The sequence below is a fragment of the Gambusia affinis genome, linkage group LG15, assembly GCF_019740435.1.
Source record: "Gambusia affinis linkage group LG15, SWU_Gaff_1.0, whole genome shotgun sequence".
Classification (NCBI taxonomy): domain Eukaryota; kingdom Metazoa; phylum Chordata; class Actinopteri; order Cyprinodontiformes; family Poeciliidae; genus Gambusia; species Gambusia affinis.
Window position 1 is genome coordinate 7,772,858 of NC_057882.1, and position 18,160 is coordinate 7,791,017.

An 18,160-nucleotide genomic window follows, 5' to 3' on the forward strand; every position below is an offset into this window, starting at 1 on the left:
TACTAACAAGAAGCTCCTCAAACTGTTTAACATCACAGAACATTACAGGAATTTGACGGGTCATACTTTAAGTTAAGAAGGAAAACACAAGGAGAAGTTCTTATGCAACAATGATGAATGGCCTTAGAGTATTTTTCCCCCTCCTACTTACCTGTAAACAGCTCTCTTGTCAGACTCAAGCTGGGCCTGGGGGTCAAGGGTCACACTGACAGAGTTATTTCCTGCTGCAGAGGCTGCTGGGATATGGACCTGTGGGGTCTTGGAGTTCTGCTGAGTTGTGCCCGTCATCTGACAACAAGTGACAAAAAAAAATTAAAAATTAAAAAAGCACATAGTTAAAGATGATTTTAACTTTAAACTCTCACAAAGGGTTAGGGTGGTTATCAGTCAGAGTCAAAGCTAGGAAACAATATTCTGCTACCATTTAGGAAATGACAGAACACAACAGCTTCATCCACCCATCCATCCATCCATCCATCCATCCATCCATCTTCTTCCGCTTATCCGGGGTCGGGTCGCGGGGGTAGCAGCTTCAGAAGGGAGGTCCAGACTTCCCTCTCCCCAGCCACTTCCACCAGCTCCTCCGGAGGAATCCCAAGGCGTTCCCAGGCCAGCTGAGAGACATAGTCCCTCCAGCGTGTCCTGGGTCTTCCCCGGGGTCTCCTCCCAGTGGGACGTGCCCGGAACACCTCACCAGGGAGGCGTCCAGGAGGCATCCTGACCAGATGCCAGAGCCACCTCAACTGGCCCCTCTCAATGTGAAGGAGCAGTGGCTCTACTCTGAGTCCCTCCTGGATGACTGAGCTTCTCACCCTAGCTCTAAGGGAGAGCCCAGCCACCCTACAGAGAAAACCCATTTCAGCCGCTGGTATCCGCGATCTCGTTCTTTCGCTCATGACCCAAAGCTCATGACCATAGATGAGGGTGGGAACGTAGATCGACAGGTAAATCGAGAGCTTCGCTTTTCGGCTCAGCTCTCTCTTCACCACGACGGACTGGTACAGCACCACAGATTGGTGCAAAGGGCAGTGGGAAACTAAAGAGGCCTTTTATGTGTTGAGAGAAATCAATGAGTTTGGATCCAAAAGCAAAAAAAAGTCACTTTAGGAAAATAAAGAGAAAAATAACATTATTGTACAATAGTACTTTAATATACCATAGTACGTTACTGCGCCATCTCACTATGAAAAAGCATTTCCTTCAGTCTGTCTCCTCTTCACTGTCAATTAATCAGATAATTATTTCAGTGATATTCATTCAAATTCAATGTTCTATCATTTGATTTGATTCCATTTTGAAAAAGAAAAGAGACTAATTCAGAATAAAACTGTTTATTTTGTCAAAAGATTCCGATTCATCCTGGGGGACCATGGATAGTCCCATCAAGGTTCCAGTACACTTCAGTCCTTTCAGCTTTATTGTCAGTTTTAATGTTATTTTGAAAACATAATCAAGTTACGTAAAGTTTCTAGAGGAAGGAAGGACAATAAACGTGGTTCGAACTTTTGGTGTGGGAACAAATAATGTAACAAACTGCTTCCTGAGTTTCATGTCACTTTTTTTCTGAGAGCTTGATAAGTCAGCGACCACGTTCTCCAAACCGAGGCCCTGGTCGTCGTTGTTGCATGCCCCGCTTTCCTCTCTCTCAATCAATCACTCCATGGAAATGGGCCTAACGTCTCCCATCCCCCCTGCTTTTTTGAGTCAGACTGAGGTAGCAGGAAGCTTCAAGTCTTAATCCCAACAACAAATGGGAAATAAATTACCTTCTTCACACTTAACTAGTTCTCATTTGCATTTGTGGAGTGCCTGTGCTGCTGCTCTGGACCTCTTCCCCCTGGCACTAATCCTCCGGGCGACACCGGAATGCGGAGAAGGAATAATAGGTGATCAGAAGAAGATGCCAGGCGGTGCGGCCGCCGGACCTTTAGCACGGCGCTTCAGGGTGCGCATTTATTTTATGGTGGTGATTTGTTTTAAAATTAGGCCTTCCTGCATTATCCTGCAGCCTCCATAATTTCCACAGGATTTCTACCTGTCTTTTCAGATATTTCCATTCACTCATGATTGGCATAAAAGTCAAAATATTATTATTATTTTTTTGGGGGGGGACTGATCTCTTTTTTCCTTAATTGGAAGGTGTATACAATGTACAACTTTACCTTTGGGGCACAGATTACTCAAATCCTCACAATATTGGAATTACATAAACATTTGGGTAACTTGTGTGCTTTTTGAAACCGTTAACACGTTTCTATCATGTCTCTGGCTACATATTTGACAGTTTTAATCAGAAATGGCAGAACACACTGAAATGAATGGGCATTCTGCTACGGACCCCGTCATAACATGATGCCCTCTGCTGTTATGACTGTAATTATCATAACAGTCACCAAATTTTTAAGAAAAAAATAATAATAATTAAGATTGAAGTTCTAGAAGCTAAAGATTGTCCTTTGTTGTCTACTTAAGAACCAGTTTCATGTGTGTTTGAAATTGTTGTCCTGTTGGAAGACCCATCTCAGTCCAGTTTTTAAACATCTGGAGGGGTCTGTGAGGGGAAACTGGAGAACCTGTAGGTAGACATATGCTTTTATTATTCTGTTTACAGTATGGAATACCGTCAGCAGTAGCAAACAGACACTAAGGATGTTGTCACACCTGGTAGATCCGATGCTTCTACTAAAAGTCCAGACAGGAATCAATGGACTCACTTCGCCCTGCTCAGAACGAGTTTTTGAAACTTCGACATTCCCCTTAACCTCATGGTCAATAAGAAACAGGCCCAGACCAAAGCAGATTTCAAAGCAACCACAATCCTTAAGATTTTCTACTGACAAACATCCGTGTGTAAATGTCCGCATTAGATTGCTAACGCTTCTTTGAATCTTTTGTTTTAGTTTTTGATCAGTTGTTCCTGTCTTTCAACTTTTAATTAAATTAACAGTGTTTAAGTAAAGATAAAGACGATAAAAGAAATCAATCAAGGAGGCGTTGTTATATTTTTTATCTAGTTCATGCAAACCACTTAGCAGGTGTCTGGCTATATGCTTTTCTGAGAAATGGTTCTGTTGAGAGGTTATGAGTAGTTACTGACCTCAGCTTGGTTACATAGAAAGAATTTTTGAATGTTCCCTTAACCCCACGGTTAATTAGAATGATCCAAACAAATATCGGTCATTTCAAACAATTTCAGTTTTATTTCAATCTAATGTAGACATAATGTCTTATTGCAATGTAACTGTAATCATTACTTTCTCATGTCAAACTCATTCTGCGTAATGAAACGTGTTTTTCAGAAGTAAAACTGCATGACCCGGAATATGATACGCTGATTAAAGATTATTTCATTTGTACTCCTGTGGAGTTTTTATATTATTATTGAATTGAAAATAGAAAAACTGGGAATCTTAGTTTTCTCAAAGCGACTGCTAAACTATAATCTAATGGGAATTATGAAGTGGGATTTCAGAAAACTTTTATTGTTGTGTAACCTAACTCTTGTTAATCCCTCTCTAACTTCTCACTCTCATTGATATTTTTAAGAAGATTTTTTTCAGATTTTGCAAATACATTTTGGAATGTAGCATGAAATGATCTACAATCGGACAGTTCCCCCTTTCCTTTGGGGACGGGCTGCTGTTAAAGATGTCGCTCTCACCTGTTGACTTTCCTGGTATGTTGGAGGAGGAACGCTCTGGGTGGCCATCATTGTCAATGCAGGCGGTGGGGAATCATGTTGCATCATGGGACAGCTTCACATCGAGACTGGAAGACACACACAAGGAAAGAAATATCGCCTAACATAAATCGGGTTTGAAAGGTGCTTTTAAAATCTATTATACCGACAGCCACCAGGTGCTGCTGTGACTGAATAATCAAAAATGAAACACAAACACACACACACATCATCTCAGTCTTCTTCTCCTGATCTCGACAGACTAGCTCATTTCTTTCTCTTTTCTCCTGGGTCTGGCTCTGCATGGTGCTGCACAGAACTAGCAGACAAGTCAGAATGATGTATTAATGCGGAGTGATCAAACAACGCAACCAAGCAGAAAGGAAACAAATGAGAACATCCTCAGTCACCAAGCCCGTTCCACAAATATTCAGCAAATACTGAGCAGAGGCAGCGGGCCTCTAATGGCGCCACAGACAAACCCAAGTATTTGTCTCCCAATTACAGAGAAGCGGGCCTGTTTACTAATTAGAGCTGGCTCTAACGCCACGCTCCACGATGGAGCCACAGTAGGACAGTCGTCTCTGTTAGTTGGCTGCCGGTGTTGTTGTTGCACTTTAACCAAGCAAGTCATGAAGGCTAATTAGGGCTCTTCGGGACCCCACAGGGTCGAGGACAGTACCCTGTGGAACTCTGCTGTAACCACTGGCCCCACCCCCACTGATGGAGCTAATTGGCTCGGGGGGAACATTACACACACCAATAGACCCCCTGCCCGCCCCCACAACAGCACAAACACACACAGCAGGTCATCCAGCCTGGAGCTCCGCATAACCTGTGCGTTCGCACCGCTTGAAAACCCACCTGAATATGTAACCTTATGTCATTTTTTTTTTTCAATTTTAACAGAAGCTCTTAAAATTATTTCTAAAATGGCCACATATAAAGCCATGTGTGTCTGTGGACTAGCGGACTAGCGGACTTGGGTCGACTGGTATTGACCTGGAAGAATCGTTTCTTTGCACGTTAGTCAAACGGAACCGGAACATCTGAGCACAGTCCCAGTTCTGGTTCCTTCAGAGCTGCGAAAGAATGCCAAGAATCTGAACATAAATGAAAGATGAAGATGTTGGGACTTGATAAATGAAAGCTAATCTTTAATTCCTCTTCCATAAATATGTCATTCAGACGTAAAGAAGTGTCTTTATATACATGCAAGAAGCCCTAAAACTGGGTCCTTGTCTGTCTGGATGTTTTATCCGTCTGAATAGAAGAACTTGGTCGACTACAGCCTGACTAAAATTAATATTTATAACTAATTATAACAAAATGACATTCAGTAAAGAGGACATGCCTAAAATTATTTTCGTTATGTTTACCAGGAAAAACATTGATGTTTTCTGTCCTCATTTTCGACTGAAAATATTATGATGTACAAAAAACCCACGTTGCTTAAAAAGATCATGCATGACACAGAGATGAAGTCAGTTGGCATTGTGATAAAACAGAATATAGATTGTTAAACAGAAAGAGATTAAGAGATTCACACCACTCTGTTCCATAGTTCTCTGTTTAATCTGTATGTTATGTCCAAACAACAACTAGACATAAATATGTCTTAAAAGTCTTTTAGACCCTTTTTGCATTTGCTCTGTGCCATAATCTCTTCTTCATTCTCTGAATCTGCACAACAGTCCAGCATGACTAAGAGAGTCGGGTCTTGGCACTGCCTCTGCCTGGAGAACAATAGAACTGAGATGCTTCTTTGTCTGATTGGCATCCAAACCAAGTGTCGCTGCCAACATCCTGATAATAAATGGTGGTTTGGTTTCTAATTTAAGGTTTTAGCTGAAAAATCAGCATTTTTAACATGCCTCGCCGTTGCCGCGTGCGGACTGAGCGTCGCCTTCGCACTTGTTTGTGTGCCACGCGCGTTGCCTCCGCGAGTCATTCCGTGTTCTGATTGCGTCTTCTGGTTTCTGTTCCCATTCCAGCTGGTATCAGCTGAAAGACATCTTCTCTGTTATCAGCCCTCATTTTAATTGCAAATGCAGGGAGCGTGTTAGTGATTAAATGGAAAATTGCACATTAATTGATGAGACTGAAGATAAAGCCAGTCCAATTACCACATGGTATTTTGGGCCTCTCAAGTTTTCGCTGTTCCTCGAAGGAACAAGCCGCCAAATGCCAAGTTTGAGCAGGCAATTGGGCATCCATAAATATGCACAAAGAGGCACAAAATGTGTGCACAAACACATGCCGCACGCTGGCTGCCCAGGCGTGAAAACACATACAAGAAAGACAAGAAGGAGGGAGGGAAAAAAAAAAGAGACTAATTTTAACACACATGTCCTCCTCAGTGTGAAAGTACAAACCTCTCTTTGAACTCACCAAAGGTGTTCAGTTACACAATAGGCTGTCGAATTCATTGTGAGGACAAATGACATGTTTGTTTCTCAACAAAGGCCTTGGAATTATGACACAGTTCATAATGCATATCAACGGGAGAGCGCCTGTAGTCGCAATCAAAATTCAAAAGCAAGCATAAAGTGGAAAATGAGAGAGAAGTAGGCATAAAATTATTCCAACCAACATCAAAGGCTTTCCCGAGTTTAGATGGGAGGCAATTTCCCTTTCAGTGGATTCTGTGCAGTAAGAAACACTTCTGTTCACAATTCAATTTTCTAACAATCTCAGGCATACAATGTCCTCCTTCTGCATCGAACAGAAGGTTAGGTAGCCTCCCTCTCACCCTCTTTTACCTGCAGCACTGAGACGAAAAATCATATCAGATCGCATGTAATTTGATTACTGACCGCCACTACTAAAGCCTAAATATGTCTGAAGTCATTTTTCTTGTCAGCTTGAAGGGAAATTTGTCACACATGGCTGAAATTCAAATAAATGAGCTGCTGGGGTTGCTTCCTGCTTCCAAATGAACTAAACTCCAGCGAGTGTTTTATAGTTATAAACACATCAACACCCAGCACTGAAACATAAACTTAAATATGTTTTAGCCGAGTCCGAGCTGGACAAAAAAAATAAAAAAAGAGCAGCATCAACCAGTGTTTAACTTGAGACTACACCATTACTATTCGAGATCGTATTCTGGGTAGCTTTATAGTTTTTAATATCAATCCATACAGAGGGAATATTTCATTGCATTTGAAAGTTTTCTCTTAATTTTATGCACACAAATAAAAATCTTTTCCTCAAAATGATGCTACTGCTAACAATATAAGAATATAAGAATGAACAAAGGTAGTTTATGAAAGCTCCTTTAGGTTTGGGTTTATATTTTTCTTGGTGACTTTATGTAATTTTCATTCAAAGTTTAGATTGCTTTAAAACCAGGAATTAGTCTACACCTGGAATAAATATACAGGTTTAAACCATTGCTAAACAAAAAGATGTATCCTGGATTGTAAACTAATTAGGTTTATTATAGCTTCTAGGAAGAAAGAAGCATTTAGCTTTGTAAACATCAGTACAAAGCAGTGAAATAAAATACCAAGTTAGCTTATGATGGACGTAAAGTTGTGTGACTTTTACTGAACCTCCCTTGGAAAAAAACAAAGTTTGGCAAAGATTCCACAAAAAACAAAGCAACATTTCCTTTTTGTATCCAGAACCTTTTTCTCAAGAACTTTTAAAACTCATCTCATCCCTGCTTGACTGTGTTTCCACAGAGATCCGAGGATGCTCTTAGATTAGGAAAGTCAAGTCCCCATGTCGCTCTTAGCGTGTCCTTGGAGCGTCACTCTTTTGGAACGGAGTTTAAAAGTAAGAAATCCATAGCTTGTAGATTTGTTCTAGTACTGGAACAGTCCCTTTTGTCTGCAAACTCTCAAAAACCTGAGCTTTCATTTGCCTTTGTCACAGGGGAGATCCAAACACAACATAGTCTGACTTGCAGAATGATATTTTACACAAATTAAATGTTATCCCTTTATTATTTCACCACAATTACACTCGTATTTAAGCACCATGGTCTCTTTAGTGGATATAACCAATCTTCATTTGTTATGACGTGACAGTGGAAAAAAGATTGATTATATTTAAAAATACATTAAATAAAAACAGCCACAAATGTCTTTCTTAGCTTTGTAATTATTATTGCAGCAGTTAAAATATTAAATTAAGGATGTAGCAATACCTATTCAAGTTTTAATTAAGGGTTTTTCAAACTAGTGCAAGAGGGCAGAACTGGTCAATGAACGTAGATAACCTTTAATCAAAATTCACCCCAATGCTTTCAGAACAAACCTGCAACTGCATTGTGCTGGATGCAATGGAAGCTATTTATATATATATTTTAAATAGTCCCAAACAGGATTTTATAAACATAACAGCATGGGTTCAGAGCCCTGAGGAAGAGTTAGTTTTTGCCCCCTTCCTAATGTCCTATTCTTCAACTTCAACAATTAGTCAAAGAACACACAAGTAAACACAAAATGCAAATTTTAAGTCAAGGTTTTTATTATTAAGGGGAGAGAAAAAAAATTGTGTAAAAAAGTGATTGCTCCCCAAACCTAATAACTGGTTGGGCCAGCCTTAGCAGTAACAACTGCAGTCAAGCATTTTTGCAGAATCGTTGTAACTGAGTCACACTGGATGGATTTTGAGCATGAACTGCATTTTCAAGGTCATGCCACAGCATCTCAATAGGATCCAGGTCAGAACTTTGTCAAGGACACCCCAAAGTTCATTTTACTTTTCTTCAGTTATTCAGTGGTAGACTTGCGGGTGCGTTCTGGATCGTTGTCCTGCAGCAGAAACCAAGTTGGTTTCAGCTTGAGGTCACACACAAATGGCCGAACATTCTCCTTCAATCCAATCCCCTTTTCACACAGCATCATACAGGTTTGGATTTTTTTTTTTTCCTCCCTTAATAATAAACACCTTCATTTGTCAAGGCTAATATTTAAACCAGTCAGATATTATGAAACACTACGTGTAATAAAATTCCCATTACGGACCCCGTCCTCATTCATGGATGCAAATTTAAATAGATTTTAAAAATACTATGCAAGTATTTAACTGGGCAACATTTTTGGCAGCCAGTCTAAAAATCCCAGCTACATATGTGAGAACGGTCTCCGATCAAAACCTCATTTGATCTATCCCGTTTGAATATTGTTGTCAGGAAGTTGACCTGCAAAAGCAATGAATAACATTTGAAAGTAGGCATGTCACCTTGGTCAGACATTATGCATCTTGAGGGTTGCTGAATAAATAAATCAGGTGTTTTTGAATATGAGTGGGATCTAATCATTGCCTTATTGTCAGGCCTGATTTACAATGCAAACACCAGGAGGCAAAGCCTTGATGGTGTTGAGCAAAGCCACAGAGGGAAGGATGGAATGGTAATGAGATCTGGACCTGCGAGGGAGGAGTCTGTGTACATAATTGTGCCTGTACTCAACAGAGGAAAAAAATCGAAAAACACACAGATCAGGGCGGGCGGCCTCCGCATGCAGGAATGGACACACATGCAAACGCAGGGATTCATAATGATGTGCACATTGCGTGAAGAGATCTTAAAGCTTCAACCGGTGTCATCCTTGGGGCAATAAATCTTTCACAACCTCAGCCTGAAGTACAAGTACAAGTACAGATGCGCACACACATTAAAGTAGAAGCACATACATAGCCGGAGGCAAGGAGAGTCTAACTCGTGGTTTTAGGGCTACAAATATCCCCCAGGCGAAAGCAAGCTGCATGGACGCTGCAGTCAGAATCCAGTCCACACTCCCAGGCCACCTCATTAACCCCAGCCACCCTTCTTCCCTCCGTCCAGCCAGGCTTTGCTCCATTCTCGCCAATGCTTCCAATTCCTGCTAACATAATTTATTCATCATCCACTCTTGAGTTGATTGGACTCAGTCTTGTCCACAATAAAAGATAAGGCATGAATCTGAAGGTGAGCTTCAGCATGGCTGCAGACAACACTGGTCATAACGAACGCGGTCAGGCACAGCGTGGCTGGTGTTGACCACAGTTTGAAAGCTTTGGGCCTCTTGGGTCAAAACGATATACACCTCGCTTTTTATCTTGGCATTTGTACGTTGCTCCATCTTGCCTCACCGCAAACATACCGGTGAAGGTTAAGGTTGAGGCGCTCTGTTCTGAATGAAATATTCAAAGGAGAGACCTCTGCACCGTGTTTTCGGTAGCAAAGAGGAAGAGCTCATGTGTAGGCAGCCATTAAAGATGTCTACCAAGAACAGCTAAGTTATAGTTTGAATTTGTTACAGTGTGACAAGATTGCTTATTCGCTCACATAGCCGTTTCAGTTTCAAGTAGATCAGAAGAAGACGGTGTATATTTAACAAAACCTCGGAGCTTCATCTCAAGGAAACTGAACACTTTTCTTCAAGGGTGGCGCCGAGCTATCATCCGTTCTTCTCAATTACTTCCCTTCAAAAGATCCCTTTCACTCGTCCTTATCAATTCACAATGACATTTTATCCTTGAATTTCTATAACCTTTCGAGTTTATTGTTTCATCTTGAACTTCTTAATGAGCGCCCTTCAAGTATTCAAATAGGCCCCACAGCCTTAATGAAGACACAAGGATTTCCCTCGGGTGCGGCAGTTTGCGAGGCTCTCTTCTTGACTGCTGACAAAGGCAGAGCGGCGCTCCGATCTGACTGCAATTCTTGTTTTCTTTGTATTTATGCAAATGACTGTTTGGATGTTGCACATTCCAAGTTTGATTGTGTTGCCTCGGGTTTTCAAAAAGAACACTAAACAATATGGATCGTGTAAAAACAACACTACGGTTAGAACGGCTGGAGAATACCTGTGGGATAGGTGGTCTGCTTGCAAACGACATTGCTACCGCATCTGAACGAACTTAATCATTTCTCTCTTAAGCAGTTTTCTGAGAAGTTAAACTTTAAAAGAATCTTTAGCCTGAGGGTCATTTCTAATCACTCACAGGAGTTAATTATATTGTTGCCCTTATTTATGTTAAAGAGAATTACATACAGAACAAATGTATATGCTAATCATTTCTGAATTTTTCTTGACCAGTTAGCACCAATGAACGCTCCAAAACAAATATAAGTTTCCAAACCCCTGTTAAAATGCAAGAGTTTTGTCGGACAAAAAAAATGAGGCAATGGTATATTATTTCAAAACTTTTTCGACACCTGATGTGACAAAAATTCTGTGCTGTTTTTGCAATAAAAAGAAACAACTTTATGCTCACACGTAAAGGTTCACCGTGCATCCTGTAAGCCACGCACACGGTTGAGATATGATAGTTGAGCCTACCGATTGCGTCCATTTCCTGTGACGAATTCCTACATTTGCTACAATCCGAACTGTTACTAGCAAGTTTGATGAGCTACTTGGGCACGTTGCCCTGTTTGTCACATACAAAACCATTCGGTTTTAACACTTGTTTCCTACCGAGCCATTTCCACAGAGTGTGCATACACGGTTGTAAAAATGTATCTTTGCGAGGACATTCGGTTTGAGTACATTTATCTCTTTGGAGTGAAGTTCGCTGGAGTATTTGGGGATATTAATACAGATTATAGTGATCAAGATAATAACACCCACAGAGTGATGGGAACATCATGATAGTAGAAATCTAAGGTCACAATGAAGGCAAAATCTGAATTTTCTATAGAGCAATACTTGTTCTTACAAGTACAAATTCACAAGTGATGAACTCAAGGTGTCTTTAAGGATCCTCTGAGGTCGTGAAATCCTGCAACAGCAGCTTTAACATCCTGATGTTAAAGTGTGGCATTGAGCCGAGTGTTTGAATTCTGTGGTTGACACACAAACACAGGCAGGAGGAGGATTTCTCCTTCTAGGCTGATATCCATCAGAACACCGAGGGCATTAAAAAAAAGCACACGTCCAAACGGGAACGAAATGAGGAGCTTGAGGAGGGAAACATAATTCACACGAGTTCCCCCGCTGAATCCTTTCCAGTTCCTCTGCTCTGCCTCCCTTTCCGTCACTTCTCCCACCACCACTGCCTCTTCGCTCCTCGCTTTCTCTGCCGGTTTATTTGTTGGCACACACGTCGCGCCGCTTATCTGAAGCTTCATCAGCGAAGTTTCTTTTTTTTTTTTTTTGTAAATGAACACTTTCTTATCAGAAAAAGAGAGTGCCACCCATGTCACTCTGGAACCGCTTTGGTTGCTGCTGGAGTGTCGTGACTGAGAAGTAAATGAAAGCAGGAAGGCTTGCTAGCATAATTCCTCAAGCATTTAACACAAGAAACTGGTGCTAGCCTCATATTAAAAAGCTGGTGACTCTAAACAGGGAAGCATTTAAAGTAGATTTAAGACTGAGTGGATATTTTTTCCTATTAGAAATCTCAAATGTCAGTGTGAGCAAACGTATTGAGTCGATGTGAACAATTTGGACATGTGCTCAGAGGAAGAATTATATTTAAAACAGAAAGGTAACATAAAGAAGTCATTCTTATATTATGAAAGCAGAATTGTAGAAAATGTTTTTTTTACATCTCCGGTAAACAAGATACAGAAAAATTTTCATGGTTCCGCTCCTTCTGAGTCATAATTTCTGAAACAAAATTTAAATTAGTCCAGGAGAAGTGGGACCTGACAGACTGTAAGCAAGTGAGCCAGAGTGTAAAATGAATAAAGCTCAGTTTTTCATATTTCAAAAGCAGACAAACCATTAGAACACAATGTTCTGAAATAAGGGATTTTGGAGTCACGCCTCTGAAAAGCAGAAATGAACTACTGCATATAGACATAGCATATGGAACAGCAGACTGAACATAAAAAGATTGTTTTTAATCTACTCACCAACCAAAACACAGGGAGGCAACAACCCATCATTGATAAATAAAAAAAAAAATGATAAAGAGAACTCTGTGCCACAAGAACTACAGATAGTTCCAGGACAGTCAGGAGCCAGACTGTTAAGCAGCTAATCTTTCTCAGTGCCTGAGCCAAATGAATGGCAGACTGGATATCAGGAAAGTATTTTGACTTCCCTTCCAGTGACAGGTCACTGACAGTGGTCCGTCCCCGCCCCTTTCTGTTGCTGCAGCGGTCCTTCTCCTTTAAAGATCAAAATGCCAAGCTGTTGTGGGAAAACTAACTGCAAACAAACTCACATAGAACATTTCTTTTTCAAAGTGAGACTTTTTGTCTTCACTGCTTAATTGCTCTCTGATTTACTTGTGGCACGGTAATTAGGAAAGACAGGTATGCTAACCTGCTAGCCTGACTCAGACCTACAGCTCAGGCATGGGCTAGAAATTTCAACTTTTACTCAATATGAATGTTGGCGTCCAGAGATGGTCCTGTTGCACAATCCCCCTCTGCCCTGCAAGAGGCTCTAAATTGCACACTTCCTCACAATGAGATCAGCAGAAGGGAATATTTGAGGAGAGTGGAAGGCGGATTAATGAGAGGGGGATTAGCAGGTGGGGGAGTCTGTCTCTGTGCATTTGTGTGTCTGTATGCTTGTGCCTGTCTGTGTCTTTAATATTGGCCACTTGGGTCTCTGCGGCTTTCGGGCTGGGGGGCAAAGGGGTGGGGAGGGGATTGTGAGTTTGTCTTGGCAAAACGCGTCTGCCTAAGAGAGCAGTCACAGAGCAGACAGAAGCAGACGATGACTGAGCTGGCACTGAGGAACTCCACAAGGCTGGTCACAGTCTGCATGGTCTCAACATGTGAAGATGGTGGGAACAAGCTTCACTTAGCAAGTGGTACATGGGGACATTTCTCCACATGTGCATCGACACATCTGATGTGATTTGATGTCCTTGTGGCTTGCATTTGTTTGGGTAACATCAAGAAAACTTAACCAAAGGAACAGTGAGGACAACAGCACAGTCCACAGGAAACATCGAGTTTGTGCCATTACAGTACAGTTTAATGAGGATCATTATATGACGTCATTATTGTGATTTTCTACTGAACGGGTCACTTTTCCACCTCGGTCTGGTGACCTTGATGATTTACTCAAATAACTCAAGTGGTTTGATAAGTGAGGCTTTCTGGGTTTATATCCGTCAAGCTTTGGCTCCAACCAGACTAAACCATGAATGTCTTTTTGAGGATCAATGATTTGTTTCACTAAAGTGATTGGACTTTGTTTGTATTGATTTAAACATTTCTGCTGATGAGATAACGTGAAGGGATTTTCTGGATAACTATGCTGTATATAATTGTTGTACACCTTTTTAATCAGTTAAATGTGATTGGTCAGACACTTCCTATTTAAGATGGCATTCAACCATTGTGTTGTGTTTCCCTGATAAAAGTTTGGCACTGACATGTTACGTATTAAACGTTTACAAGCTTAACACTGTTTCAAATCAGAATATAAAGAATTGTTTTGAAATTTTGATGCCTTCTTTGTGTGGTTTTAGCTGCACAGAGATGCTTTGAACACAACAGAGAGGATATTCCAGAGAGGTCCAGTCAAAGCCCAGACCTCAATTGAAGAATTTCGCAAGGAAAAATGGAGTAAAATTCAGCATCCAGATGTGGAAGCCTAACTGAGTTCTGTCCACACAAGGTGCATCTACTTAATACCGACTTGAAGAAGGTCAATGTCTATGCAGTCACATTTTATTTTACATATTTTTGCTTTTTTTTTTTTTTTTTTACTGTCTTAATAACGATTGATTTGTAAAAGCAATTAAAAGGTTAAAACATTGAAGGAGATGGAACTATAACCCTATGGTCCACTCAGGAAAATACATCTTCAAGTCTACAGCACACATGAATCTCAACAAACCAAAATGTGCAGTAGAAATGCAGTGATTTATTTCAGTCAAAGATGATTCCATATTCACTTTCTGCCCTGATTGTAAGGCAATCAGCCGGTGGCAGCTTCCCACCCAGAGCCTGGAGTCAGACCAACAGAGGGAGGAAAAATATAGCTGATAATTATAATTCTCTGTGATTGTTTAGAGGCAAAATCAAAACCGAACAATGAATTTGATTTACTGCACAGCCCTAACCTGTGCAATTTTTAGGTTTGAGTCACAAATATTAAAATATTTCCCAGGATGGATTAACAAAACTAAACCACCTTCGGTTATTAAAAGGCCAAAGTATTTTTCAACAAGGTGAAGTTAGTCTTGCGAAGCTCTGCCCAGGTAGTGTCAGCATGACCTTGTGTGATGAAAAAAGTGTAACCTGTCATTGTGACACCTGAGTATAAAGATAAGTGCTTCAAGTTAAACACCCTTTATTCTGTTTGTGAAAAGGATTAAAAAAAGGACAACTCAGGTTTTACAGATGTCTGATCATGAAAAAGATGGTGTCCAGAAGCTTGCTGGACTTGCGCACACGTCCACACACACACACGTCCACACACCGGCAAGTCAGCTAGCTCTCACCTAGAGGAAAAAGATTGGTGTTGTTGACTCTTCTATGCTTAAAGAATGTGACGTACATCTTTAGTTCACCACTAATGTAGCCCACTTAAAATTCCAACATCTTAGTTAAACAGCAAACAGACTGGGATTAGACAGCACTGTTCTCATCTTAGCCAACGACTTAAAGCAATTTTACACTCCAAATCAACATTTCAGGACCAAACATGACAAAGAGCACTAGAAATAAAAAAAAAAGTATATATATTTCCACCAATCTCTTAACAAGGACTAACCCTAACCCACGAATACAGATGGATGGATGGACTTCAATTTTTTCTGTGTGGTTCCTAATGTGATTCTTTGGTAACAAAAAAGAGAAAATAATTCTAGTTAAGGCTCTGCTTGTTTTTGTTTTGTCCTCAGATTTTGCACTGATGTTATGTTTTCACCTCCTATTTCTCCTATCCTCACATGGAGGAACAGCAACGTCACGGTTGTTGCAACAGAACCTATTTTCAATCAGTCAGGATTCAACTGTCTAATTTGCTACAAAGATGTTTCTGTGAACAACTTTCAAATGTGCATAAAAATTGATATTTAGAATAATTATTCAAGTATTTGATTATATTAAGATCCTGTAGCATACAGCATGGAACGTATTTAAGTTGAATATTAAAGAGGGGTTTAACAGTGGAAATCACCAATATTTTAAGTATTATGTGGCTTTATTTAATATTTTCCACCTCTGCCAAACTTCTTAAAATGTCAGCCAGTCAGACGGAGCCAGGAGAAAGTTATAAAAACATTACAGTCCACTGTATTTCAAAAAGTAAAGACAAACCACCCATTACAACTCGCAACTCAGTTTTGTAAAGTTGTTTTGTCCAAAGAATGATCTTCAACTGCAATTCAAAACAATGCGATACATCCACAGAAGACACCGAAAACCTTTTCCAATAGATCCAGAACGAGTTTTCCATTTAAGACGGGAGGGGAAAAAAGAGAATGAAGTGAGGCAGGAGTCACCTGAAATGTGAGGAGCAAATAATGAGGCCAACAGCAGCGTGTGTTTGCTGCTCTTGGCTGGATGGACTCTGTTTGTCTTAGTGTCGGGGGGGGGGGCAAAGAGAGCCGGCAGCTGAGTGGAAACGCCAAACAAACCCATATTAAATTTCTTCTGAAATGTCATGGGGGAGAGACGTGGAGTACGCCTGGCGGGGGGAAGAACAGACAGAGAGGTGGACGGCGGAGGCACACACACTGCAGAGGGTGAGAGGAAAGAAGGCACTCTGTGATAAGGGGTATGTGGACAGCTTCGAATAAAAGAGACATTAAGGTGAGAGCGATTCTGCGGCCTAAAAAGGAAGCCATGGGGGCAGGGGGTGTCTGGTGGGAAGAGGAGAGGGGAAGGTCATGGTGGATAAAGAAAGAGAAGCTGGGAGACAGGAAGAGAAACAAAAGAGTAGTGAAAAGAGGAGGACATGCAGAACAAGCGAGAGGTCCACAGAACGAGCAAAATATATCCCTGAAGTAATCCGGCTTTGTTTGGGAGGGCAAGCACATTGTTCTAGTCCTGTTCGTATAGAGATGATACTCCTGTTCTATAGATCGGAATAACAAACAGGGCTAAACATACACCAGATATATTGACCTGGGAGTTAATATCACTGCCACCTAAAATAAAATAGAGAGCAACTCAAGCATCAAGTATCAATATGCTACAAATAACTGTGAGGTAAATATATAAAGCAAAGATGAGAAATAAAGACACTGACATCTGTCAGTCTGGAAAGGCTTACAAAAGCCTGAAAGCCAGTCTGGGAGTCTTTATTTACATATGGAGAGAACCTGAAGCAGTGGTGAGTAACCGAAATGACTCCCGGAGTGCAACAATAACTCAACCAGGGGGTTCCCGTACCAGCCTGGAACTATGGAGGAAAAAGGAATCCTCACCTCAAGCTAATGACTGCCTGTGACACTTTCTACTGTGATTTCAAACACAGAAGAAGGTCCCAAGCATGAACGGCCTATCTAGAGTCATGCAAAAGGACCTCAACTGGATTTACAGGTGCGTTCACCCCAGCCCTGTTTACTCATCTTTAGTTGAACTCTAGTTTGTTTACATAGAAAGTCTGGTTAGGTTGAGGTTAGCTTGCTATGTTAGCTTGGGGTTAGCTTGGGGAGGTGCGAATGCAAACTCTGGTGGAAGAGTTATTACTATCGCAAAGCACTATTGATGTATGCTGTCTATAGCATGTACCTGTGCTATAATGCATGCTATAGACATGCAGGTTCAATTTAAGACACTTAAACCAAACCTTATTTCATGCAGAGCATTGAGCAACACTCATCCTATATAAGCTATCGAGACACTTCCACAATCAAACTCAAAATAACTTCATATTTTTAAAAACACGTCTATATATAGATAGATATATATATATATATATATATATATATATATATATATATATATATATATATATATATATATATATATATATATATATATATATTTATATATGTGTGTGTGTGTGTGTTTATTTATTTATTTTTTTTTTCTACTTGCATAACATTCACATGAGCCCAGCTAATAAATGGGCAGCCACGACATGTCCCCAAAGTCTAGCATTAAATCTCCACTTAGTTTTGGGTATCAAAGTCATGACCTCTGGTCTCTTACACAACAAGTCAATAAAAAGCGTTGTACATTCTGTGTGGGTGGCGACCACAAATCATAAATATCACCAGAGCCACAAGCTAAGTTGTGCCAGAAGTAATTTGAGTACCTGTTGCTGTATGTAAATAAATCGATTTATTTTTTTTAAACCGTATGACTGCGTGTTTAGTCTTTATTGAGCATGATGTTCAATGTCTCCTTGATTTTACTTTGCTCTAATATATATGCATAAATGTACATACTTAAAAGTTGTTGAAAGAAACTTGAAATCCTGTTTGAAGATTTTGGCCAGAACACAGTCCTGAGTCGCCAACAGGTCGTGTCTTTTTTTTTTTCGGATGACATGAGAGGGAGACAAATCTCCACTGAGTTATAAAGAAAACAGAACACAAGCGTCCTGCGAAACGGCCACAGAGAGAAGTGCTGTTTGCCTTTTGTGTAAATGCCAGTGCAACTCTCTTCAGCTT

At 40.5% G+C, this 18,160-nt stretch overlaps 1 protein-coding gene across 1 annotated transcript in view; it reads right to left on the reverse strand.

Annotated features, from left to right (window-relative positions):
• LOC122845293 overlaps positions 1-18,160 on the reverse strand; it is a 106,656-nt gene that overhangs the window by 43,168 nt on the left and 45,328 nt on the right. Inside the window, exons 3-4 of the mRNA XM_044141499.1 lie at positions 3,662-3,768; positions 152-288 (exon numbers count right to left, since the gene is read on the reverse strand). Of these exons, the coding sequence (XP_043997434.1) occupies positions 152-288; positions 3,662-3,748 (224 nt within the window). The 5' untranslated portion in view covers positions 3,749-3,768. The remainder of the gene's footprint in view (positions 1-151; positions 289-3,661; positions 3,769-18,160) is intronic.